Source organism: Pipistrellus kuhlii, unplaced genomic scaffold, assembly GCF_014108245.1.
Source record: "Pipistrellus kuhlii isolate mPipKuh1 unplaced genomic scaffold, mPipKuh1.p scaffold_m20_p_6, whole genome shotgun sequence".
NCBI lineage: Eukaryota > Metazoa > Chordata > Mammalia > Chiroptera > Vespertilionidae > Pipistrellus > Pipistrellus kuhlii.
Window position 1 is genome coordinate 75,475,746 of NW_023425562.1, and position 24,954 is coordinate 75,500,699.

Sequence of the window (24,954 nt, forward strand, 5' to 3'; positions counted from 1 at the left end):
AAAAAAACAAAAAAATCAAATATATATTGAGTGGCCAGATAATTATGTGTTCAGAAGTCATAATGATCTGGCCACTCAGTGTAGATCCTATATAATAAAAGACTAATATGCAAATTGTCCCCTCGACCAGGATTTTGACCAGCAGGCAGGCCTGTCAACTACCCATGTCCCTTCCCCCTGGCCAGGCTGGCCAGACCCCACCCACGCACGAATTCATGCACCAGACCTCTAACACACACACACACACACACACACACTTAGTGGCCAGATTATTATGCGTTCAGAGATCATAATAATTTGGCCACTCAATGTATTAAAAAAACCAATTGATTAAGATGTTTATGTTAATATATATTAACACACTTGTATATTAATATTATATACTGTATTCTTATAACATAGCTAAAGAAAATAAAGGAAATCATAATAGAAAATATTTACGTTACTGTACATATTTATTTAAAAAATCTGCGTATACTAGTAAGTGTGGGCCCATGCAGTCAATTGTATTCCAATTAATGCTGATGAAAGAATATATCAACCTTAAAACCCACACTGGGATTTAAGAGTTAAAATCTGAAGTTTCTTTAAACAGCTAGGCATTTTTAAAAAATTCTCATAGAGAATCAAAGCACCACTTACTTCACTGCTATCCAGGATGATACTTATCCCCTCTCCCCCCAACTGATTTTAAAATGTCTCTGTGGAAACATTTAGGACCTGGTTAAGATAAAAAACAGTTTAGACAGAAAGAAAGGTCATTCCTATATTCATACACTCTCTTTTCCGCCTACTTCCTCCCCCTCCCTCAGCAACATATTTAACATCACTCATTAGGTAAAATTGTGGTAATCAGAAAATACTTTCTTTTTATAAGCAACATGCGCTTATCTTTCCTGACTATTCTGGGATCTGAAGTGAACACAGATACCTTATTTTCTTTTAAGGGTCACTAAGTCTATATTTAAATTAAACTACACTTATGAAAAGGTCTATATATTTGTATTTTTAACCCTTTGCACTACGAACCATTCTGGACATTGGCTACCAGCTACTCGATGCTACTTTGCAAAACGTGCGTTGAGTTAACTCAATTCCCCATAATCACTAATAAACTGCAATGTCCCCTGAGAGGGGACATCCGAGTGATATGCTAGAATTCCGATGTCCCCTGAGAGGGGACAGCGGAGTGCAAAGGGTTAAAAATGAAACTTGTCCAGCCAGCAGGGCTCAGGGATTGAGCATTGACCCATGAACCAGATCACAGTTCAATCCGTATTTCTTTCTCTCCCTCTCCCTTCCTCTTGGAAATCAATAAAAAATATATTTATATATATTAAAAAACAAACATATAAACTTTGCAAAGCCATGCTGGAGCCACCCTCCAATACATGAGCACATCAAGATCCCAGACCTACATTCAATCTGGAAGCAATCATCCTATTCAACTTTCTATAAAACATAGTTCTAAACAGAAGTAGCTGGTCTTTCAATTTCCTTCCTATAAACTTGGGTAAAAGACCATCCAGATGCCAGAAGCTCTTCATAGAAAGGCAGCTCTGTCTTCTCTCTTTTTCCAAGTCCCAAATACCACAGAACAAGTAACTGTCTGACTATCCCCAGGGGCGAATGCTCTTTTGGATTAGCAGTTAAAACTGTACAGCATGATGAGGTAAGAAAAGCAAGTTCAGTCTCTTCTCTCAATATATAGTAGTGTTGAGCCTAAAAAGGGGGGTACTTGGAAAACCCTGGAAAATTAGAAACTATTTTGCAAATGAAGACACACTTGTACCAAAAGCTAAATCTGAAAAATGAACATCACTTACATTGCTCAGGATCATCATATTGGAACACTGTTAACAAAGGCAAGAAGCAGGAAGAAAATGTAACCAATTTCTGTTTTCTTTTATGCTTAATTACTAACTGCATTGACTTTTACTAGCCTGTTTGATAATGAAAATAAAAACACACCACCCAAGTAATTGAGTAAAATATCAAATACAAATAGCTTCTAATTCAGGATGAAAAACACACCTTTGATTCTCTTCAATTTTTTAACCAAATCAATTATTAAATTCCATATAATGAAGTTTTTATAACTATTTCTTTGGTCAGTAGACTATATTTATGAAGGCAGAGTGCGTATATTTACCTAAATAGAGCATTCTGTGTGAAAATAATTGGCCATAGGAATACTTTTATCCACTTTTTATAAACAATGTGTGAATTCCTTACACAAACAACCTGGCTCTCAGAGACTATTTCTATGTCTGATCACCTCAAAGGAGGGAAGCATAAACCCTACCAGGCCGCTCGATTCACACTGGACAGCTTTATTCACAAGCTTACTTTTTACAAGTTTTTGTAAACTGCCTACAACTCTCAGGTGAGCTACAGAAGTCTAACCACTTAGTCACATAATAGCTTCAAGTTTTTAAGACATTTCCTCCCCCCTTCCCAAATTTTTCCCCTTCTCCAAGTTAATCATGCTCAGTTCTTTTCACAATTCCTTCTGCTATTGCATAAGAAAGCCAATGGATAGGCTCAATCTCTTTGATGCTTGTCAATCTCTTTAATGCCCTGAATTAACCGATATTCTAGATGTGACATAATCAGAATGTCAAATGGAATAATACTTCTCTCATTCCGGATATTATTTTTAAATTAATGCTCCTGAAAGGTGCATTTGTGTTAGTGGCAGGCACTTTACATATATGATCATCCAAATAATTTTTGTTTTTGCATATGTGCTATCTTGTCAGCATTAGCTGGTTCAACTAGTGGAAAAAATATATTCTATGCTGAATCCATGTCTGGTTAGAAAGAAAGTACGTAACATCAGCTTTCTTTAAGTTATCTCCTCGATTGAAGGAGCATGAACATTCTGATTGCAAAATGAAAAAGAACCAATGTCCAGTAAAAGCCTTAGGAAAGATAAGAGATTGCGATTCATAGTTCAAGTCACAACACCAACTGTAATGCTATGGAAAAGCAGCACTTGGAATCACTGAAAGAACCTACGTATGGGATATCTCATCTAAACTCTTCTCCCTTTACGTATTAGCAACTGAGGTGAAGCAACTGGTCCAAAGATGGTCAGTTTGTCAGTGTCAGAACTGGATCCCACACTTTTATCCAGATCTAGGATGCAACGCTCCTTACTCACACAGATGAAGCTCTGATCTCTGACATTAATTAAAAGTGAACAACAGCATGTTACATATGTATATCCAAAAAGTGCTAGAACTTCAATCCCCAGGATGAAGTAAAGTTAAAATGTTAGCCAAACTGGCTCAAATGGTGATCAAGAGATAAGAATGTACACTCATCTCTGGTTAGATAGTCCAATCACTCCCAGAAAAGAATTGCAACAAAAACTCAGCTCTGAGACCATTTGCCCTACAGTGCTCTTTACCATCACCGTGGATGCCAACATTCACTGGATAGTCACATCTGAAAGATATCTTTCTACCCAAATTGTAATGGTAGTATCATGCAAAAGGAAAACCATAACCTTGGTATCCTTAAATAAAGTAGCTTTAAAAAAAAAACAAAGTTATGCTATGTTTCTTATTTATCAACTTATTATCAATACTCAAAGCATGTTCTTCCCAAAACTGCTTGGGAAAGCAGAGGCTTTGGTGATTTTTTTTTCTTCTCCTTTTCCTGGAGGGCAGCTCATAACTGCCTCTTCAGCAACTTTCCCCTCAAAAGTTCCATTCATTTTTGTTAAAAAAGCAATTGGGAAATGAAACATACATCCACAAAACAGTAACAACTTGTACACTATTGTTATCATCAGTATTCATAATACCCAAGGAGAAACAACCCAAATCTTCAACTGATAAGTGAATAAATAAAATATTGTATATTCATACAATGGAATATGATTCAACCACAAAAAGGAATGATGCATTGATACATGCTCCAACACGGATGAACCCTGAAAACATTGTTAAGTCAATCACAAAAGTCCATTTACTGGATCATTCCATTTACATGAAATGTCTAGGAAAGGCAAATCTTCATAGATAGAAAGGAGATTAAAGTTGCCTAGGGCTTGGGGATTTAGAGGCAAAAATAGAAGGTGACTACTAACTGGGTACTTTATAGGATAGTAAAAATATTCTGTAAGTGATTCTGGTTACATTGCACAACTCTATGAATATACTAAAAACATTTAATTGTACACTTTAGTAAGTGAACTGTATCTCAAGGAAGCTGGTTCCCATTCCCCCACCCCACCAATTAGGCCTAGTAAATGATTACAAAATATGGATAAGGCAAAGAATAAACAAAAGAAGCTTTACATAAAGACAATAATAGTTAACAGTGACATCATATTTACCCCTCCAGATTTTTATGCACACATAAATGTTTTTCTTTTAAAATAAATTATTTCATTGTTTATAGAGGCAGCAAGAAAACCAATGTTGCTTGAAAATTTTGTAAATTTCTATTTTAAGAACTGTGTTTTCCAATAAGGTAGATATTTATCACAATTAGCTATTTAGCTTAAAATATGCTTAGTCTGAACTGAACTGATTATTTATATTGTGGTAAAATACACTTAAACACCATGCAGATGGTAAATTTTATATGTGTATAGTTCAATAGTATTGAATAGTTAGAATATTGTGCTATCATCACTACCATCCATTGCTAGAACTCTTTTCACTTTGTACACTGAAACTCTATACCCATTAAACAATTACTCTCCATTTCTCCCTCCCTCTGTGCATCTGCCAACTACCATTCTACTTTGTCTGATTTTGACTACTTAAGTACTTCATATAAATAGAATAATAAATTATGTCTTTTTGTGACTGGCTTATTTTACTTGGCATAATGTCCCCAAGGTTTATCCATATTACAACATGTGTCAGACTTTCCTTCCTTTTAAAGTCTGAATAATATTTCAGCTATGTAGACATATTTTGCTTATTCATTCATCTGTTAATGGATACCTGGGTTGCTTCTACCTTTTAGCTCTTGTGAATAAAGACGCTATCAACATGGCTGTACAAGTATCTTTTCCAGATCTTGTTGTCATATTACATATTACATAATTCTATGCTTCCATAGCAGCTCTGCCTTTACCAGTACATCCCACCAACAATATACAATTCCAATTTATCCACATCCTCATCAACACCTGTTTGCTGTTGACCTCTTTTTCACATGCTTATTGGCCAATTGTACATTATCTTCTTTGCAGAATTGTCTGTTCAAGTCCTTTGCCCATTTAAAACATATTCAGGATTTCCAAGGTTTAGTATGAAATATGCCAAGTATCTCATAAATATCTTTATAAAAATATTGATTTTAAAATGTCAATACTTTAGATATATTGAGTTAAAATATTTTAATTTATTTTTTTTAAATGTGGCTACTGGAAACAGAGATGTACCCCAAAGACATGCTAAATAAAAGCTAGTCACAAAAGGACAAACACTATATGATTCCACTCCTGTGAGACATTAAGAGCAGTGAAATTTACAGAGACAGAAAGTAGAAGGGTAGTTGCTAAAAGCTGGGGGAGGGGTGAATGGGTATTATTGTTTAATTGGTGTAGTTTCAGTTTTGCAAGTAAAAAAGTTCTGGAGATTGATGATGGTTGTGGTTGCACAACACTGCGAGTGTACTAAATGTACAGAACTGTACCCTTAACAATGGTTAAAATATTGTTATACATATTTTATAATTAAACATTTTGGTGGTCTCTCCAGGGAGCACACCCATGCCTTCCTTCCCTCTCAGGCATGCATCTAAATATCTTGGGTGCCCTAAACTCTAAGGGCACCCAAGAGATTTGCAACCAGGGTAGCAATGGGCAGGGGCAGTTTGTCCTGGGCTAACCCCCTGAACCTGTCTCCAAGGCCATCTCTGACTCTTCAGTGAGTCAACAGCAGCCTGGCCTTGGCTCACTTCTGTCACTGTGACTTATTTCTCAGTGAATCAAGTCAGCCCTGCACAGGCTCATTTCTTTCCTATAACATGTCTAGAGTCAAAGCAGCCCCATCGCCTAGACTTTCTGTTGCTTCTTCGATCCTAAGCCCATCCTTGTTTTACTGTCCTCAGCTTTAATTGACATATTTTCAGAATCACCGAGACTTGTGAAATCTTTCCTGAATGAAGTCAAGAATCCACTACCTGTGGCCCAAAGCAGATCTGCTCCATCCTGTTCCAGTCCAGTAACATCCCCAGTCCCTTCTCCTTCTCCCTACCCTTGTCACTTTTTAATAATCCCCTTTGTCCCAGGATCTACTTCTGATGAATCAACCAAGTTATAGCTTGCTACAAACCATTGCAGCTGCTTTTTACTGTATGATCACTATTGTCAAATGCCCTATAAATTAAGCTTCACTTAATTTGCACAACAGCCCCATCATTTTTACTGGTAAGGGGACGTGGCTGAGAGCAGGTCTGCCTAGGGCCAGCTGGTAGTATGTGGGTTCTTGACTTTGTACAGAAAAAAATTCACATGAGCCCAGGTAAATTTTAGAGGACATTTATAAAAGGTGAGGACAGTGAAACAAAAAAGGGAATAGGAAAACAGGAGAACTAGGTGGGGGAAATGAGCCCACTAAAGAGTCAGAGAAAAAGGAACCTTGGGAACAGGTTCAGGGGTTTGCCTGGTATGAACTGCTGCTGCCCTGGTTGCAAACCTCATGGGGTCCCTTAGCGCTTAGGAGATGCTTACCCGTGGGGGAAAATGGGGTGGGGGGCGTGGGAAAGACCTTGGGTGGGCCCTTTGTTTTGAGGGGTTCTATTTAAAAAAATATATATTTGTAGGGTTTTATTTTATTTTCTAAAATATATTTGTATTGATTTCAGAGACGAAGGGAGAGAAAGGCAGAAACATCAATGAGGAGAATCACTGATCGGCTGCCTCCTCCATGCCTCCTATTAGGCATGTGCTCTAGACCAGAACTGAACCTGGACCCTTCAGTCCGCAGGCCACTTTGAGGGGTTTAAAGGCTAGGCATTTAGAGAAGCATCAATAGAATATTTATCTGCTTTATGCTAAAGTACCAAAATGAGATTTACTCTCTTAACTTCATCTGTCCTTGGGTGTGGTTGGCAAATGGTACTAATTGGACTTCTGCTGTCTTCCTTAGTGATTTAAGCTATTTACCTTCTGGTTAGGAAGGAATGCCCTAGTTTGAGGGAAGATAGGATTTATCAGATGGCTGCAAACTACTGTTTGTCTCAATTTCCTTATTCTGGATTACCTGCCTTGTCTCATTATCTTCTCCATTTGGAGAAGAGAGAAACAGGCTATGGGGAAGTACAGGCAAGCAAGGTTATGAAGGGGACAAAGGACAAAATTGGGGTTTGAACTCAGGTTGTCCTATGTCAATGTCAATGTCTCTGGCTGTAACCACTATATTTTCCTATCTCTTTATTCATCTGTGTACCACTGACACAAAATATAGTTTCTGGGCCTTCATGTATCCTTAATATGTTGTTAGTCATAGTTTTCTGGAGAAACAGAACCAACAGAATATAACAATGGAGATTCATCATAGGAATTGGCTCTTGAGACCATGGAGCCATGGTCTGACACCTGCAAGTTGGACACCCAGGAAACCCAGTGTAATAGTCTTGAGTCTGTACCAGGGGAGCAATGGTGTAGGGCCCAGTCCGAGAGGAAAGACCAAGAGTGCCAAAGTCTAGGGGTAGGTCAAGATAGGAGTCAATTCCCCCTTCCTCCACCATCCTGTTCTATTCAACCCTCACAGATTGGAAGACACCCACCTACATTGGTGAGGAGGGATCTCCTTTATTCAGCCTACCAATTCAAATACTCATCTATTCCAGAAACACCCTCACAAACACGCAGAAGATACATAAATAAACGCACATCTCCAGACCATGTTAGACAATACTGAATGAGAGAATCTATGGTCACATATTAATGTCCCTGAACTGCTGAGTACTTAAAAAAAAATCTTATTAGACAGTTCACTTTTCTGGCAAATCTGCTTCCAATCCAAGAGGCCTGGGAATAGTAGTGTGTACTAAGTCCTCATTTAAAGTCGTTCTTGGAAGATTCTTGGAACTGCAGTGACAAGATATAGAACAGAACCAATGTGACCATAGAGCTAATGACATAAACAGGAGTTGTTGCTCCAACATCAACTTCTCATCTGAAACCATGTTGATTGTTGAACAAAATGACATTACTCGAGAACCTGCTACATCTCACTGTGTCAATATCAAAGGCTCCAATTAACTCTGCCTTAACTTAATAGATTCAATCCATCGAGGATTACTTTAACAAGTTCAACTTGTTTTTTTAGTTTTGCAAAACTGAAATGATTCTAGAGTAGGTAGTGGTACAGAAAAAGATTACAGCCATTCAAGGCCTACTCAATCTAAAAAGTCTGCAAAACCACGAGCCTTAGGTGTAAGGTAATGATATTGAAGCATTAACAAAAGAATGGAGAAAGAAGGTTCAAGGGTAAAACCTACAGCCTACATCATAATTTGCTTTCATGGACAAAAATTTAGCTGAGCTACCAGCCACATGTAAAATATAACTTCAAACTTCTGTAACAAGAAGGTGACAAGCATAATAAAGCTTTCCTCTGCCAAGAAAGAAAGATGATAATATAGTGACTAAGAACACAGCCCTAAGAGCTGGACAGATCTGTGTTTAAATACTTGCTCTGCCACGTACAATTTTTGTGACCCTAAAAACGTTACTTAACTTCTGTAGGTCTGTTTGTTTTTTTTCAAATGGTATAACCAAATATCAGAGAATTAAATGAGATTATACCAGTTAATACTTAAAAGCAGTTGTCATTATTACCTTAAACCAGATCAGATACTGGGAAAAATCACTTTAAAAAGTATAAGTTCACACCAGAGTATAATCTTTTAAAAAGTACGAACTATTATTATTCCTGAAAATCAGATGTGTTTGTCATACATCTGTTCTGGTACACATTATAATGTGCATTCAAACTTACACATATACATATAGTAGTATTTTAATACATGTGTGTGAATCATTCATGTCAGAGTAAGCATATCCTTAATTTTACAAAGCTGTGGCACTTAAAGTGCTTATGCAATAGAACATCTGCAAATACCCAAAATAAAATTACATGACTTACAATTATATAGAAACATAAAAGTATGGTATAGATTTTGCATATTTATTTAAAAAATAGGTGAGTCACTCCTCTTTCAAGAAGACTTTCATACTAAGAGACTAGTGAAAAAGCTATTATGTTGCTGCTTATCCTGTTACTTTAAGATTTCAGACAAGAATCCTAGCTATGACCACCAGAATTCCTAGAACAGCAATAGAACCAATAGTTTTCAGGGTTACTTCTGAGAGTGTGCCGAGAGACTCTAAGATATGAATTTGGATGGAGGGGAAGATGATGCCTGAGGGACATGATGGAAGTTGAGCAACTGCAACCAGAGGTGTGACATCCCTTCCCCTCACCTGCAACCCTTAATTTTATAAACAGGAGTTCACATAATGTTTATTTGAAAGGGAGAATGATGTCTCACTGCTTAATAAGAAAAGACTAGGAATATCTCTAACATCCCAATCTAGCTTTAGGGAATATGAGATGGAGAGCATTTCCCAATTTACTACTTTTAAAACAGGCATTCCAGGAAAGCAGGGACATGATTCCAACACTTTGCTGTCTACATAAGAACTCCATAGAGCTGCTTGCTGTCAATACAGGTGGGAAACCTGACTTATAAGAAATGTGAAAAAAGGAAGCCAATTCACAGCAGGCCTAAGAGGACAGCCAGATATGCCCTCTGGAATCGTTCCAGAGGCATGTGGCTCGCTAGCCTTTGCATAAAAATGGCGCAAGACAGACGTAGCTTATTTTCACCCCCTTAAATTTTTTCCCCACGATCAAAGCAGCGGAAATAACTTTCTCATAGTAATGAGGAATGTGCTTTTCTTACCATTCTTGAAACATAAAATAATACATTTAAATTACCAAGTTTTTCTAACTCATCTCCTAAAGTCAAGGTTTAACCAAAGCATTCTCTGTAGTAAAAAAATTATTCTTACAGCAGGTTTTGACATTTAATGGCCAATCCCCATATTTTCTGCAGAAAAGTTTTGTTTTTATTTTTCTTGATTTTAAGTCTAATGATCTTGAACCAGGATTCTGAGCACACCTTACATTAAGGACACTCCAAGTCTCTATTCACCTTTCACAAGAATAAGAATTGTAATTAATGTCTGAAGAACTTGTCGATTAATAAGAATTGTAAACTGGTACTTCCAATTTAAAAGTTTAATTCATTTTTGCCATATTTCCACTAGAGATAAGTTTCTTCAGATACACCAGGTTTCAAAAGATGCCACTTGTGCAGGTTTCTCAATTGTTGCCAGCTTTAGCCAGAAAAGGAAAAGCTTTACAGATTTTCAAGAGAAGCACGTTTCTGCCAGCTCTTAAATGCAGTATAAAGAGTTCAGAAGAAGACAGAAATGGCAGAAGGGCAAAAACCAGTAATTATTTGTCTAAGCAAAAATAACTGCTCTGTGAGAAGGAACAAAAGACTGCCCTAAACCAAAATTTTGGGAAAAGTAACAGGACCAAAACCAAACTTTCTTTTAGATCCTCATTCAGATAAACTTCAAACCAGACATATGCTACTTCAACTAACCATTACCATCACAATTTCCATCTACACTACATATCCTGGTGTGGGTGTAACTGTGGAGCCCATTTGGGACCCTTGGGCAGTAGCTGACATACAAGCACAGAACATCACTATGAAGTTATGAAGCACATTCATTTGAGCCCTCATTAACCAAACAGCTCATAGGAGCATTATAAAAGCCAGTGTTTCAAGCACAGCCTGGGAACTAGCTCTTGATGTATTCTGGTGGTTCATTTCATTATTGCACGTGGTATTGCCTTAATTTCCCTACCTGTGAAACAAGGACAGTCCTAAAAGAATTGAGAATGGTTTATAAAGTACTTGAAAAATAAAATAGGCAAGCCATCAATATTATTTTACTAGGGGCCCAGTGCACAGATTCATGCACACTGTAAGGCAATTAGAATATTTTAATCTTAATAAATATTTAATAAATAAGTACTTGTCGATGACTGTTCTTCAGACATTTTCTGTCGACGTCGGCTTCTTTCAGCTTCAGCGATACGCTGTGCCAATCGTTGTTCTTCAGACATATTCTGTCTATGACGTCGCTGTCTTTCAGCATCAGAGATCCGCCGCGCCAATTGTTGTTCTTCAGACATATTCTGTCATTCTGTCGACGCCACCAGCTCCTTTCAGGTTCAGAGGTATGCTGTGGCAATAGTTGGTCTTCAGACATATTCTGTCGACGATGGCGCTTTCTTTGGGCTTCAGAATGTCAACAAAAACAACCAAACTTACGATTGACAATGACAGATCAAAACACGTGCGACTGGCACCAGTGAGAGCTTTCTATGTATCGTGCATGTGTGAGTCAACTTAGCCTTTTACATCTCTCTCTCTCTCTCTCTCTATATATATATATATAAATAAACGTGCTTAATTAGACTTGCTTTCTGGTTCAGCTAAACTTTTTCAAGCCCAGTGAAGCACCCCAACTTCTCTTTCACATAATTGTCAGCAACACAGCAGTAAATATCAACACAAAGCAGATTATCATTGTAGATCACGCAGGGAGAACAAAAGGTAAAATATTTAACTGTAGCAGTGTTTGACTATATTTTGCGCAGTGAGAAAAACTGAAGACATTTTCAAGGTCCACTATTTCTTACTTCTTTTGAGTAGGAGTTTCTAAACTTTCTAACTCCCTATTTTCCGGCTAATGAAAACAGGATTCTACAGAATCTCCTATCTGCCTACTCCAAGACTTCTGGGAGGATCAAGTGAGATGAGTAATGGGAAAACACTTCGCAAACATTTGGTTAAACAGTAAAATGTTTGCACCTGGCTATAAAGCAAGTTGGTTCCTGGGCTGAAGAAACTCCAAGAAGGCTAGTCGCTAGGGAGAGGAAGCTGGGTGTTGCTACATGATGTCATTACCCGGTGCCCACAGTGACCATTTCCGGTCTGGTCTGGGGGCCACATTTTGCGTCATGGGGTCTTGATAGTGTTGGCTGTGATTTGATGGGGTGTCGCTCCAGGGTGGTGGCGGAGCCTGCGTCTCACTTGGGGGAAGCCAAGTGTTGATTTGTTGGCTCCAGTTCCATGCTGCTGTTTATTTTTAAATGGCCAGTGGGCGTCCTGGTAGCTCCTGCATTGAGCATCTGCCCCCTGGTGATCAGTGCGCGTCAAGCTACTAACTGGAGGGAAAGATGGACACTTAGCCTCTCTATATATATATATATAAATAATACGAAAAAGGCCAGCAAGGGAGCCTTTACACTCATCCTTATTATCGAAATCAACTAAGTCATGATAAATGCCACATAAACACCAACAACCCAAAGTTGAACAACTCAATATACAGGTCTATCTATCCCTACTGAAGAGGAATTAAGATGTGAAGAAATTTATTTTCAATTCTATGGGCAGGTCAAACAGCAATGATCCTCTTATAGATGATGTGTATGTTTTTGAGTTAAACCTTAAATTGTAGTATATGTTCAGGAAAGATTCCCTTAGAAAAGTCTTAACAAAAATCTTTTATGCTCTCCTTTATTCTGAAACATTTAAGATGAAATTCTTAAGATTTTAGAATTCTTTAGCTACTCTCTTGGAACTATGCTAGAGATCAATAAAAACAAGGAAGCTTGTGAGTGCATCTTAAGGAACTAAAGGTACAGGACAGTGAATACATAAATGGATATGAGGGAACCCAGAACGGAAGTGGTGCATGCCTGGCTGAGGGAGACCCCACCCTGAGTATATGAATTTCGTTCACTGGGCCTTTAGAGTGTGGTGTGGTGTGGTGTGGTGTGGTGTGGTGTGTGTGTATAATATATTTGAGAAGCCTGTGTGTGTGTGTGTGTGTGTGTATAATATATTTGAGAAGCCTGATAACATGTGAAAGGAGTCTTCTCCTCCCAATGAAGCAGAATATGGATTCTCATTTAAGCTGATCCCTAACCTGACAGAAATCGAAGGTAGGTCATGACCAAAACACAGGAATAAGAAGCACTAGAGTAAAGAAATATAATTATGTCCTTCCTATCACTTTTTAACAAGGTAAAAAAATAAAAGACAAATAAAAAACCATGAAGTCATGATGGAACCGTGGCCATTATAGTGGGCAAAACATAGATGGCTTCTCTTATAAAGTGTCTCAAAAATCAACGGAGCTTTCTTTGCCGAAACCGGTTTGGCTCAGTGGTAGAGCATCGGTCTGCGAACTGAAAGGTCCCAGGTTCGATTCCGGTCAAGGGCATGTACATTGGTTGTGGGCACATCCCGGGTGGGGGGTGTGTGCAAGAGACAGCTGGTCGATGTTTCTCTCTCATCGACATTTCTAGCTCTCTATCCCTCTCTCCTCCTCTCTGTAAAAAATCAATAAAAATATATTTTTGCCAAAATAAATAAATAAATAAATAAATAAAGTGTCTCAAAAATCAAGGTGGAAAGTGCCAACATATAAACAAGAAACAGCCTTTACATTCAAAATATTAATTCAGTTAGTGTGGAATTTTGGTTCATAACAGATTCAAATGCCAAGTTTCCAAACTAACAATATAATATGTATAACTAATAAGTGATGCACATCAGTAAAACATGGCATTTGCTCCAGATTTAATATCATGAGCTCTTACAAAATGAAAAAAGGGAAACTATGAAAGTTTATGTGATGCTAATAACACATCAAACTGTTAATCAAACTATAATTAAAGTATTTATAAAAGGAATGGCATTTTTCTTAATCTTCATGCCATTTTAGATAAGTAAATGAAAGTTAAACTTTCATGGAAAGTATTTTACCTTCTGGAAGACCTAACAGGGTTAAGACATTCATTTAAGGTGAAACTCCTTTCACCTTAAGTCGAGGTTGAATAAGTAGCTTATTACACAACAGTATTGGGCAACTTGATGTAAATATAAAATTAATTTCTAATCTTATAAAATAAAAAATGTTTTTGTACAATAAGTGGGCTAGATGTTTATTACACAACAGTATTGGGCAACTTGATGTAAATATAAAATTAATTTCTAAATCTTATAAAAGTTTTTGTACTTTCACATCGTTTTTAAAAAGTTTATTTCACTAAGATTTAAACAGGTTATTTAAAAAACTCTACAATGTTTAATTCTGATAACTTTCTCTGCACTTCATTTCCAAGTCTAAAACAGCAGGCTGTTTTTTGTGTGTACACACACACACACACACACACACACACACGTATTAATGGAATTAATCTGCCAAGGTCTATTACAATTTATACAATTCTGATACTTATATATTTCTCAAAAGAAAAAAATACACTTAAATTCTGAAGGTTTTCTTTTATCTTTTCTCTATTATTCCCACTTTTTATAACAGCTCTATTTTCCTTATTAAATTGTAATTCTCAATTAAATGTGTAGTCGGAATGTGTACATCTTAAATATCAACCAACAGATTGCTGAATATTTAAAATATACGATTTTTAATAGATATTCTTCAAAATTTGTAAGTAGTTACAGGAAAGCAAAAACATGGTATGCCTTAATCATGCTTTTAAAAATCAAATATAAATGACAAATAAAGGTATGTTATAATGAAAATCAAAAGCCATTTTATACTCGATAAAACCCTATTTATTGGTTGGTGACTTGGGAGCAAGCAAGTACACATTCATGGAGAGGCCTATTCTAATGAGAGAATCTTTAAAGTTTTTAGGAGCTTAGCAACTTTTGAGATTGGGTCATCAAAATAAGAGTAACTGAGAACTTACTTGACAATCTGTTCAATATGGTGATGTTTATTTTAATATAGTTTTGGAACTTCTCCTGCACTTTGGCTTAAGGGGAAAAAGAGAAACTTAAGCAAAACAAATTAACAGTGGTATGTTTAAAACCAATGACTTCCAGATAGGTAAGGTGAGGAGGGAGGGGTCTTTATATTCACAGCCCAATCATCTATTATTTTCCATAGACTGTAAGAACTTAAATAAAAAATTTAGTTTGTATAATGTACAGCATCCTCTGGTAAGGTAGTCTCAGAAAATTTTCAACAAGGGCCAACATAAAGAAGCAATTTCTACTTAATGTTCAATTAAATAGGATAGGATATCCATACCCACCCTCTGATTGAGGCTTTTTACTATACTTTAATGAACCCTAACAATTTACCTAAATTCTAGCCTTCAAGCTCTATTATTTGACTTTTTTTTTTTTTTTTTGAGTCAAACCAGGGAAATCTTTGAAGCCACAGAATCCTTTTCTAAGAGCTCAAAGTAACTGTAGGGGAAAAACAGCTATTACCAATAAAGCCATCACTGTATCTTAAATATAGAATCTTTAAAAATTTCACCTCAAACATACCCTCAAATAAGAAATTGTCTTCAAATTACTCATTTAAAACTACGTGTAACAATATATCAAAAACCAAATACAGATCAAAGTTATATTTAACAAATACTAAACAATATTTAAAACTTACAAACAATACCCATTTAGTTTAAATATCTGATTTTTGTAATTACTAAATAATTTAAAAGCAAGATAGTTAAGTTTCTAGTGGAATACCTGATCGTAACTGCCACCTTTTTTACTCACCAAAATGTCACTTGGTAGCAAATGTCCAGTGAAAAGTCTCCCTTAAGCACCAAAGTGGTCAACTATGTATCAGATACAACAATTCATTTCCCCATAAATTTATTTTGGTGTATCTATATAAAATACCTGAAGTACTCCTGAGTATCAACAACCAGCCAATCTTTGGTAGCAAGTACATGTTCATGGAAAAGCCTGTTCTGATCAGAGAACTTTTAAGGTTTTTAGAAGCTTAACAACTCTTGAGACTGGATCACCAAAAGAGCATAACTGAGAACTTAACATACTTTATGTAAAGACTGCAGACTACAAAATATTAAAATTTTTCTCCTAAACAAGTCATAAGTTATTTGTTCAGAACCCACAAATGCAACAATCTCTAATCGGTTCCTTGAGGAAGGTGGCTAGCTAAAATTTTGGAAGCGTTGGCTTTGGTGGTGACCAAGGAGGAAGACGTCTCTGGCTTCCCTGGTGCTACAGTTCCCACTCTTCAAAGTGAACATACCCACCGGTGTGAATTGATAATGTGGTCCAAAGAGCAAGGCAGCAACGGAGTCCAGATCCTCAAAATGGCAGTAGGGGGCATAACCACTAGACTACCTATCTAGTTCAGTACAAAAAGTACAACCCTGTGTGTGCATCACGGTGCGATAGCTGGGGCCCAGGTTTCGCATTGTGCATCTCACACCTACGGAAATAATAAGAATAAAATCTATAGACATCAACACACCCTAAGAAGGTGAGTGTTCACCAAAGACCAGTGTCAACACTTTTGCAAAGGTGGTTGGCTACTAAGATAATGAATAGCAATTACAATCCCAAAGTTGAAAGAAAACAAAATTTTACAATCAACTGTTGAGTTTGATCATGGAGAACTCAATGTGGGCTAGATGTTTACCAACAAGGCTTTGCAAATCATGACACCCATCCACGTGCTTATGAAAACTACTACCCCACTAACATCTGCCGTATCTAAAGAATGATTAACTCTCAAAGAGTTGGAAAGATTTGGGCTATTAAGAAGGGAGGTATCAGCAATACCCCAAACCAGTTACTCTTAGGTTTTAAGCTTTTCCCTTTACCATCTGACCTTGGAAAGATATGGTGACAATGATTCAAAGTTTAAGGTGGAAGAATTCCAGACAAGGGGAAATCTGTGTACCAAGGATGTGCCAAGGTGATTCATCAAGAACTAAAGTAGATTGTTTGAGGGTCAACAGTTTTGAAAAGTAAAAAGATAGAACTTCTAAAATGCAGGGTGGATTTTTAAAAAGATATAAAAATCACTGCTCTTGACTCAATTCTTCGCCATGTTGCTGTCAGCTCACCAACTAAGTGTGCAGTGTGTCTTGCTAGGCCCATTTTCCCATGGTCTGTAGAAGGCGCTGTGAAGCACATCCTGTTCTAGCTCTGGGGCCCTTCCCCCCATCTGCAGCCTTACCCAGTGCAGAGAATGCGCCCCCTACTGACTCCAACACTCATAGCCTTTAGCCGACTTGGCTGCGGTGCATTTTGGGTGGGGGCTGGTATTTTCATGGCCATAAACCAGAAGCAACAATGCAGATTTCTAAAGAAACTGTCTCAAGCTCCCCAGGAGTTTTTTTCTTTTCCTTTTCATTTTGAAGGTTCAAGGCACTGGCACGAGAGGCATCAGGAATACGAGTTGGGTGTGTGGGGATGGACAGCATTAAAATGGCAAGCACTGGAAACAGTTTGGTTCTTTTTCCCCTCCCAAGCCTTTGTCTGAGAAATGGGGTTATGGCAAGAACTGTCCAGAGGAATTGGTGAATGCAGAACATCAAGAAGACTTAGTGTGGGGTGTGTGTGGCTAAAAAGGATATTAGATCTTAGTGCCCGATCTTGGGCAGAAGAGGAAGAGAAGCAATCGCGCCTTTTCCAGCAGACAGGCATCCAGTTTGGGGGGAGGGGAAGCCAGTCAGGCAGCCCAGAGGAAAGAGGTGAATAAAAGGGTGCTCAAAGAACTAGTCCCCATTCATTGCATTAAAAAAAAAAAATCTTTTCGCAGCTTTCTGGATTTCCATTTCCTACCACCTTATAAGTTGGGGCTCAGAATGCTCCTCAGAGGTCGTGCTGACCAGGCGCTGCGATTGAGTGAAGAGGGTGGTGGTGGACTCCGTGATCCGGGAGGAGGGGAGCTGGCATATCGGGGAGGAAGGACTGCACAGCAGAGGCAGACTTTCACTCGTGCGGTGCATGCTTCCCGCCCCCCAAACCGCTCCCCCCTCCCCTAGCTATGGGTGGATAGACCTGGCAGAAGGCTCGTCCCAGGTTTGGGGGTGTGCGTGGGGGCCGGCGGGAGGAAAGGCTGAGTTCCAGGGATGGGAGAAGCTCGGCTCTTGCTGAGGGCGGGGTGGAGAGAGATGCCATGAGCGGCTGAAGCTCCGGCGGCCAGGCTGGCTCGCCGGGTTCCGCGGCTCACGAGTCGGGGAGCGGGAAGCGGGGTTCGGGCTGCAGGAGGAGGCGCCTGGCCCCCGGAGCAGAGCCGGGGAGCGGTTCGCGCGGGGCGGGCGGCCCGTCTGCCCCGGAGTATGCAAAGGAGCGTGTGCGGTTGGAGGGCTGGCAATGTAGACAACAATGTGCCGGGGCCGGCTCGGCGGGCGGAGCGCGGACCGAGGGCCAGGCCGCGGGCGGCGCGCGGCTTACCTTGACTCGGCCTCGAGGCGCGCGCGGGGCCGGCGTGCTCGGGGGCCGGGCGGGAGCAGCGGCGGGCGGGCGGCGGCGGCACGGCGGTGGCGGCGAGGGCGCGCCCGGGCTCGGTGGCCTCGTCGGGCTCCGGCTCGCGCCGCGGCCGCGGCTGCTGCCGGGGGGCGCGGCGGGCGCAGCAGAGCGGCGGGCGGGCGGCGGCGGTGGCGCGAGCGGCTTCCTCCAGTCCCCGCGCGGGCGGCGGCGTCGTCGAGCGGTGCAGACAAAGGAGGGGCGGAGGGAGGAGACGGAGGGTGTGGGAGACGCCGCTTCACTGGCTCGGGCAGGCGGACGGCGGCGGCCGCGCTCCTCTCGCTCCTCAGCTGCGGGGACCGAGAGAGGGAGCTGTGCCTGAGGAGACGCCAAAATCCCCCTTAGCGCTGCCCGCGGGAGGGGGAGGGGGGACAAGATGGCGGCGGCGGGGGGGCGGGAGTTCAGCTCATGGATCTCGGCGGGCGGCGGAGGGGAGACCGGGCCGGCGGCGGCTGCGGCTGCAACGGGCGGGGGAGGGGGCAGATCCCGCGTCTCCCCTCAGCAGACAATACAAGCGCCTCAGAGCAAGTCCCCGAACCTGCCCTAGCCAAAATGGCGGCTGAGAAAGAGCGGAAGTGACGTAAGAGCTCATTAGCATAAGAGGACTCATTGTCCAGCTAAGTGTGTGTGGGGGGGACGCGGTACCCTTTCCACACGTGTCCCCAGGGACAACTCTCTTACTCCCAATTATGCTGGCACCTAACTTTTTCTGAAGGAGGGTGGCGCCAGCACCCCTCCACCCCGCCTAAGGGAAATTATATAATCCCCACTGAGGAAGAAATCTCGCGAGAACCCAGAGGTTTTGCCATTGACCCACTAGGAGGCGCCGCAGATAAAGGCCGCAGTGCGCTCCCAGGGCCCGTGTGCACGGCAGGCGCCTTCACTGGCCGCAGCGCCGGCGGCGGAGCACAGCAGAGGCCGCAGCACCCAGCACTCAGTCAGGTGGCCGAGCTGGGATCCCTGCGCGGGCCCAGCTGGGCCGCACTACATCTGGCGGGAGGGGGCGTGTGGGCAGCCTGAGGCACCACGTGCCGACAGCCCCAGCTCTCACTGGCTGAGCAGCAGCGGGAAGGGCAGGGACACCTGGCTGGTGGTGCCTGATGCCTCCAGCTTAAATGAGGTGTGAGTGCCTCGTGCTTCACACACTGACTTGAGGTGAGACAAACCCCATGGGTGATGCCGGAACCCTTCCTGGTAGGTGGGCTGTTCAGTGGGCAGGGGCTGTGTTTTACAGAAAGCAGGCTTTGCCCTTCTACTTGACATTCTTCCAAGGCTGTGATGGTGGGCTCTTCTCCTTGGCCTGAAGAGAACAAATGGGATCCCTAGTGTTTTGAGGCCATTAGACTGGTGAAGCCCAAGGATGAGAAATGATGTTGTCAGTGGACCTCAAGATCCTTAAAAACTACACTTTGACTGTAGAGTTCTAGGGACAGTCACTTCGTGCTCCCACAATCTGACAACTTAAGACAGCACATGGACAATTTGCCTTTGTAAATGTAGGTCAACCCCAACCAACACATTACCTCCTCAACATTTTTGAAGCCACCTTTAATAGCAGGATGCATCTGAGAGTATATCATTGGCTAAACATACTGAAAAATACTAAACGCCAATAGTGAAAAATTAACCAAGCCTGTTTTCTAAAGATGTGCTCTGTAAATACACTTAACTTTTGCTGTTACTCTAAATTTCAAGGTAACAGTTTCAAGCCATATCCCAATACCCCAAAAGAATCTTACCTTAACTGAAAATAGTACAAATTATGGTTACATGTAGTCAATGTAACCTTCGAGTTAGCAGATTTAACAAAATGCGTCATCCAACACAGTATTTCATTCATTTCGGAAATTGTGATAAAACACATCCTTAAACCCAAATCAGTATTTCAAAGGAAAACAATAGCTGGGAAAAGTTGTAAAAGGAAAAGGGGGTAGGGGCGCAAAGCATTTGGTTTAGAGAGACAAAGATGACTCAATTACATGTTGCAGAAGACAGGCAAAACTAATATGAAATAAGCAAGTTTTTATTTTTATTTTATCTTAGATATATTTCCTAGTGATAATACAAAGGGAGAACATCTGGATTTCATTCTTGGCCTCATTCACAAAGTAAAAAGGGATGCTGGATTCACATGTAAATGATTTTAGTGTTTAAGTCACCACATTTAGTACAAAAATGTACCTAAATAGTCTAGATTCTTTTCTAATAACTTCCAAATGGTGAAAGTCTTCACTGCTCAAATACTTTTAGTGTAAACTTCAATAAGTCACAGTGTTGTAATGTTTGTGGAAGAAAGAACTGAAAAGATTAAAAAGGCAAAAGGTATCTACTCTAGTGGAGGTCTGAGAAGGCATTACTTCTAGTGGGTTCTCTGAGGTACTTGGTTCATCTCTGCTCCAGATACTTGATAATGAAAACACTTTCGGCTTTGGATGAATGAGAACAGATTCTAAATACTTTTTAAATAGAAAGGATATTGTATTTATGTTAGCTTAAAAGCAATTTTACATAAAACAGTGATAATTTTTCTAGTAATAATGAGAGAAATTACTTCCTGAGGAAGGTGGATCTCTGGTGCGCCCTGCACAGCTCTGTGTAAAAGGGAAATGCAACACTAGAGGCTCTTACTGCAACGTGTCCTATGGATTCAACTATGGGAATAGGCAATGTTCAAAATGGCACCAATGGTTTAATACTCTGGTATTCATTTCTGGTAGGATCTGTTAAATTTCTTGACTTTGGCAGCCAAAGTAAGCCCGGGAAATGTAATTAAGAATATGGTTCACTAATTTTTTATTAAATAACTTAGAGATGCCTCCTCCTCTTATTTGCAAAGGAAAGTCAACTTGATCTTAAGCTTATATGCCCATAGTATGCCACACCCCAAAATTTAAAATATACTTCATGATCCAAAAGCTATGTTACAGTTACAGACTGATCTTTTTTGAAATACCTACTTTAGAGAAGGAAAACAAAATATTTGCGCTGGCTTTACTAAACAACTTAACCTGCATATAAACTATCAGAACATTTTTCTGAACAGAGAGAAAAAGCTGTAAGAACGGAACTTTTGTTTTTTTTTATAGAAAAGATGTATGCTTTCTTGAGGGTCCTGAAATAATATGAAAAGAGTTATTTTATGAAAGAAAATCATTATATAGTATGTTAAGAGCAACTAAATTTATGCTTTAATAGCATCAATATTTTTCTTTACTGATAGAAGTTATTGCTCAGAAGAGCAAACACAGCTATGCTATCAACTGTTGTCAAGTTGTTTCCAATTCAAATATATATTTTAAATAGACTCGCTTTGACAGTTGAATTGCTTCACCAACTTAACAGCTGCAAAGAACCAAACTCTAAAACTGTGCTCTAAATGTATTGTTTTATCTGACTTAAGAAATTTCAGATACATTTTAAAAGAAAGGGCAAAAGTGTGTATTTCTTTTTCAATTCACACAGAAAGTCATATATATTTCATGAATAAGCATTCCTCTTCTGGCATCTATTAGGTACAAAGAGCTAAAAATACAGTTTTTATAGAAAATATTTCAAGATCTTCCCCTGTAAGAAATTCTACATTCACATACTCTAATAAAAGCAGCAATATTTTATGCAAAAATCCATATGCATTTATTTGTAGGTCTTAATACAGCAAAATGTTAAAGAAAATTGAGAACACTGCTCATTTTTCTAATTTAATTTGACATATAAAATGGAATTTCTTCGGAAAAAAAGATTTGCATGAAATTTATCTTACCTATGATTTATGCTCTAAGTACATTAAAAAAAAATCAGCAACCAACTTCCTCTGTTTAAATTGAAATGAATGTGATAAATAAATAACTTTCTATTATGTAGTTGCAAAGAGAGTCAATAATCCTTTCAAGAAAGAGACTATTTCGTTTCCTCCCAACTTGGATTCACCGTAAACACGATCCACAAATGTTATTGGAACCTAGTTAAAAAAATATATGTTAAGTCAGTCTTCAAAAATATTAGAAAGGAAGTGTAGCAAGCATATAAAAATTACTAATACAACCAAAACTTAAGTTCTATGAAAGCAATTCCTTTAAATTGAAGCAATTCCTTCAATTTTTACAACTGTGTGTACCTCCTAGAATTTTTAAAAATTTAACAGGCACTTTATTATCTAAAACTGGGCCATTATAAACCAAATCGACATGTGTTTGAAAGCACTGATCCTGCATATTAAGTTGGTTTATTCAAGTTTGACTGGATTTCAAGGAAAAATTATATTGCAAAAGTAAAATAGCCTTTCACTTAATTTTTTCATTAGTCTGTCAAATTTAGCTGTCATTATATTTTAGTATTAAGTTAAAAATTTTGTAATTTCCATAAGATGTGGCATTCTAGCTAGCTACTTCTTGCTCTAAGAGTCCTAGTGTTAAACAAGGAGAGTATTCCCTAATAGTTCATGAGCTAGCTGTAAATATTATAGACCCTTCCCCCTTCCCCCGAGCTATTCCTGTGCTTTCCGTTTCCTCGTAGGAAATGGGCAATGGAACTCAGCATTCACTTTAAATTTGGGTGGGTGTGGACTACGGCAGGAGGAAAGCAGCGAATAGACTCATCCCAGAATACTGAGTGGTCAGAAGAAAGGGCAAGGATGGAGAAGATACCAGTAACTTTTAATTATTTAAAAGGGAATGCTGCCTTTCTGGTAATCTTGGTAGGTCAAATGTATTGCTGTGAAACGGATGTGAATTTTCACCCGTTAGCGCATGGGCATTCTCAACAGCTGGAAGCCTTTCACTTTTGGTAGTTAAGAAAATTAAACTTTTTACAACAAAAAGTCTACACCTTATTATTTATAAGGACTGCAACATATTATTTACCATTAATTGCATACCTCGCCAATAGTATAATTCAACTGTCTTGCTCGAACAATCATTTCCATCTGGAAAACGTAGCCTTTAGAAACACATTTTTCTATTAATTTCTGTAGAACTTCTTTTCGATATAACCTGTATGAAATTTAAAAATATATGTATAAACACCTAGATAAATACACTTAACTACATGCATCCTGACCTCTCAAAAAGTTCACTTGTGTTTTCTAGCCGGTTTAGCCTGCAGACTGAAGGGTCCTGGGTTTGATTCCGGTCAAAGGCATAGTCCTTGGTTGCAGGTTCCTCCCCAGCCCGGACCCTGGCCGGGGATCGTGCAGAAGGCAACCAATTAATGTGCTTCTCTCACATCGATGTTTCTCTCTTTCCCTCTCTCTAAAAATCAATGGAAAAATAGCCTCGGGTAAAGATTAAATTTTAAAAAATTCACTAGTATTTTTAAGACCTAAAAATGTTACTAGTCATCCTATATAATAAAAGCATAGTATGCAAATTGTCCCCTCCACGGGAGTATTTCCGGGAGTTCGACCAGGGGGTGAGCCCGCCTGGGGAAGGGAGGGAGGCCCCCACTGGCAGCCAGCAGCCACTAGGGATCCTATTGGTGTATGAATAAGTTGATAAACATTTGTCCTGAAACAGAGGGTCATGAAATACCTTGTAAATAGTTTAGAAAATGAATTCTTAGTATCTTTTAGGGAATTATTTTTCTACCATACTATCAGAAATTATAAAAATATAGTAAATTAAGTCATTCAAAGCAGAGCCTATTGTTTTTAACTTTCAAAATTTTCTTAAAATTAATTTTTAAAGTGGAAAGAGTAGAAATTGTTCCAAAAGTTGGAAAAATAGAGTTGATAGATGATGAAGCAATAATATAAACTAGATGACAAGAAAGACTCTGGTAATTAACAGGGGTTTCCTCATAAATGTTTATGATGAGCTTCTATTTCTGGAGATCTACTAAATAAATTTTCTGGGATACACTAGCCGCTCCAAGATTAGGCTGGGTAAGCTAGATTAAGACAGGAACTGGGAGGCAATCCTGGTTGGACACAGCTCTCACCAGTCAGAAATCAGTTTTTCCCTCTTTTTTGAGAGCAAGTTAGTAGAGGCAGTTTAGCATAACTTAGTTTTCTTCCCAGTTCAAGGCCACCTGGATTTACAATGCCCAAGGGCTTTACCTGGAACCCACACTGACTTTTTTCTCAGGCTTCCTCTAGGGAACCCTACCTCTTTCGGCTTTTCCAGCTTTTAAGTGGGTATTAAATGACAGAGAGAGGAACCTGAGAACGACTAGTGTGTGCACTCTTTTACCCACATAGGTTCTATAAGAGTTCAAAAGGATAAGCTTGAAATAAATCTAAAGGGAGGAGAAATGGATGGTAGAATAGTTATGCAATAAGTATTTATTAAGCAACCTACTGTGTTTAAGGCTCCTTTTTATGTTTTAGGATTTTAGCAGTAGAAACTAAATAAATTTATCACAAACTTAATTAAATAGGGAAGGGAAATTCGATTATGGGAAAGACTTATTATCATGATGGGATATTTCAGCATCACATTTTAAACTGGGTTTTAGCTAGGAATTCTCTCCCTTTAAGTCATTTCACTCCTCATAAAGGGTTATTTCATTTATTTATCTTTATTGCCGCCCTTTCTCCCCCACCACAGT

The 24,954-nt window shown here is 39.3% G+C and overlaps 2 protein-coding genes across 9 annotated transcripts in view; both read right to left on the reverse strand.

Moving 5' to 3' along the window:
* LOC118708156 (activity dependent neuroprotector homeobox) overlaps positions 1-18,407 on the reverse strand; it is a 36,663-nt gene extending 18,256 nt beyond the window's left edge. Inside the window, exon 1 of one of the 2 annotated variants that reach the window (XM_036419225.2) lies at positions 18,340-18,407. Coding sequence is in view for 1 of the 2 variants with exons in the window: in XM_045574341.1 (XP_045430297.1) it covers positions 11,096-11,255 (160 nt within the window). In the remaining variant the exon portion in view is untranslated. Of the gene's footprint in view, positions 1-11,095; positions 11,269-18,339 lie in introns of those variants that run through there. The other variant, XM_045574341.1, reaches the window with a different exon arrangement.
* DPM1 (dolichyl-phosphate mannosyltransferase subunit 1, catalytic) overlaps positions 1-24,954 on the reverse strand; it is a 63,048-nt gene that overhangs the window by 18,581 nt on the left and 19,513 nt on the right. For 3 of the 7 annotated variants that reach the window (XM_045574342.1, XM_045574344.1, XM_045574346.1), the window contains exons 8-10: positions 23,285-23,399; positions 18,340-18,701; positions 16,185-16,363 (exon numbers count right to left, since the gene is read on the reverse strand). In XM_045574342.1, coding sequence (XP_045430298.1) covers positions 16,285-16,363; positions 18,340-18,701; positions 23,285-23,399 — 556 coding nt within the window. In that variant the 3' untranslated portion in view covers positions 16,185-16,284. The other 4 variants (XM_045574345.1, XM_036419235.2, XM_036419234.2 and 1 more) reach the window with 4 other exon arrangements.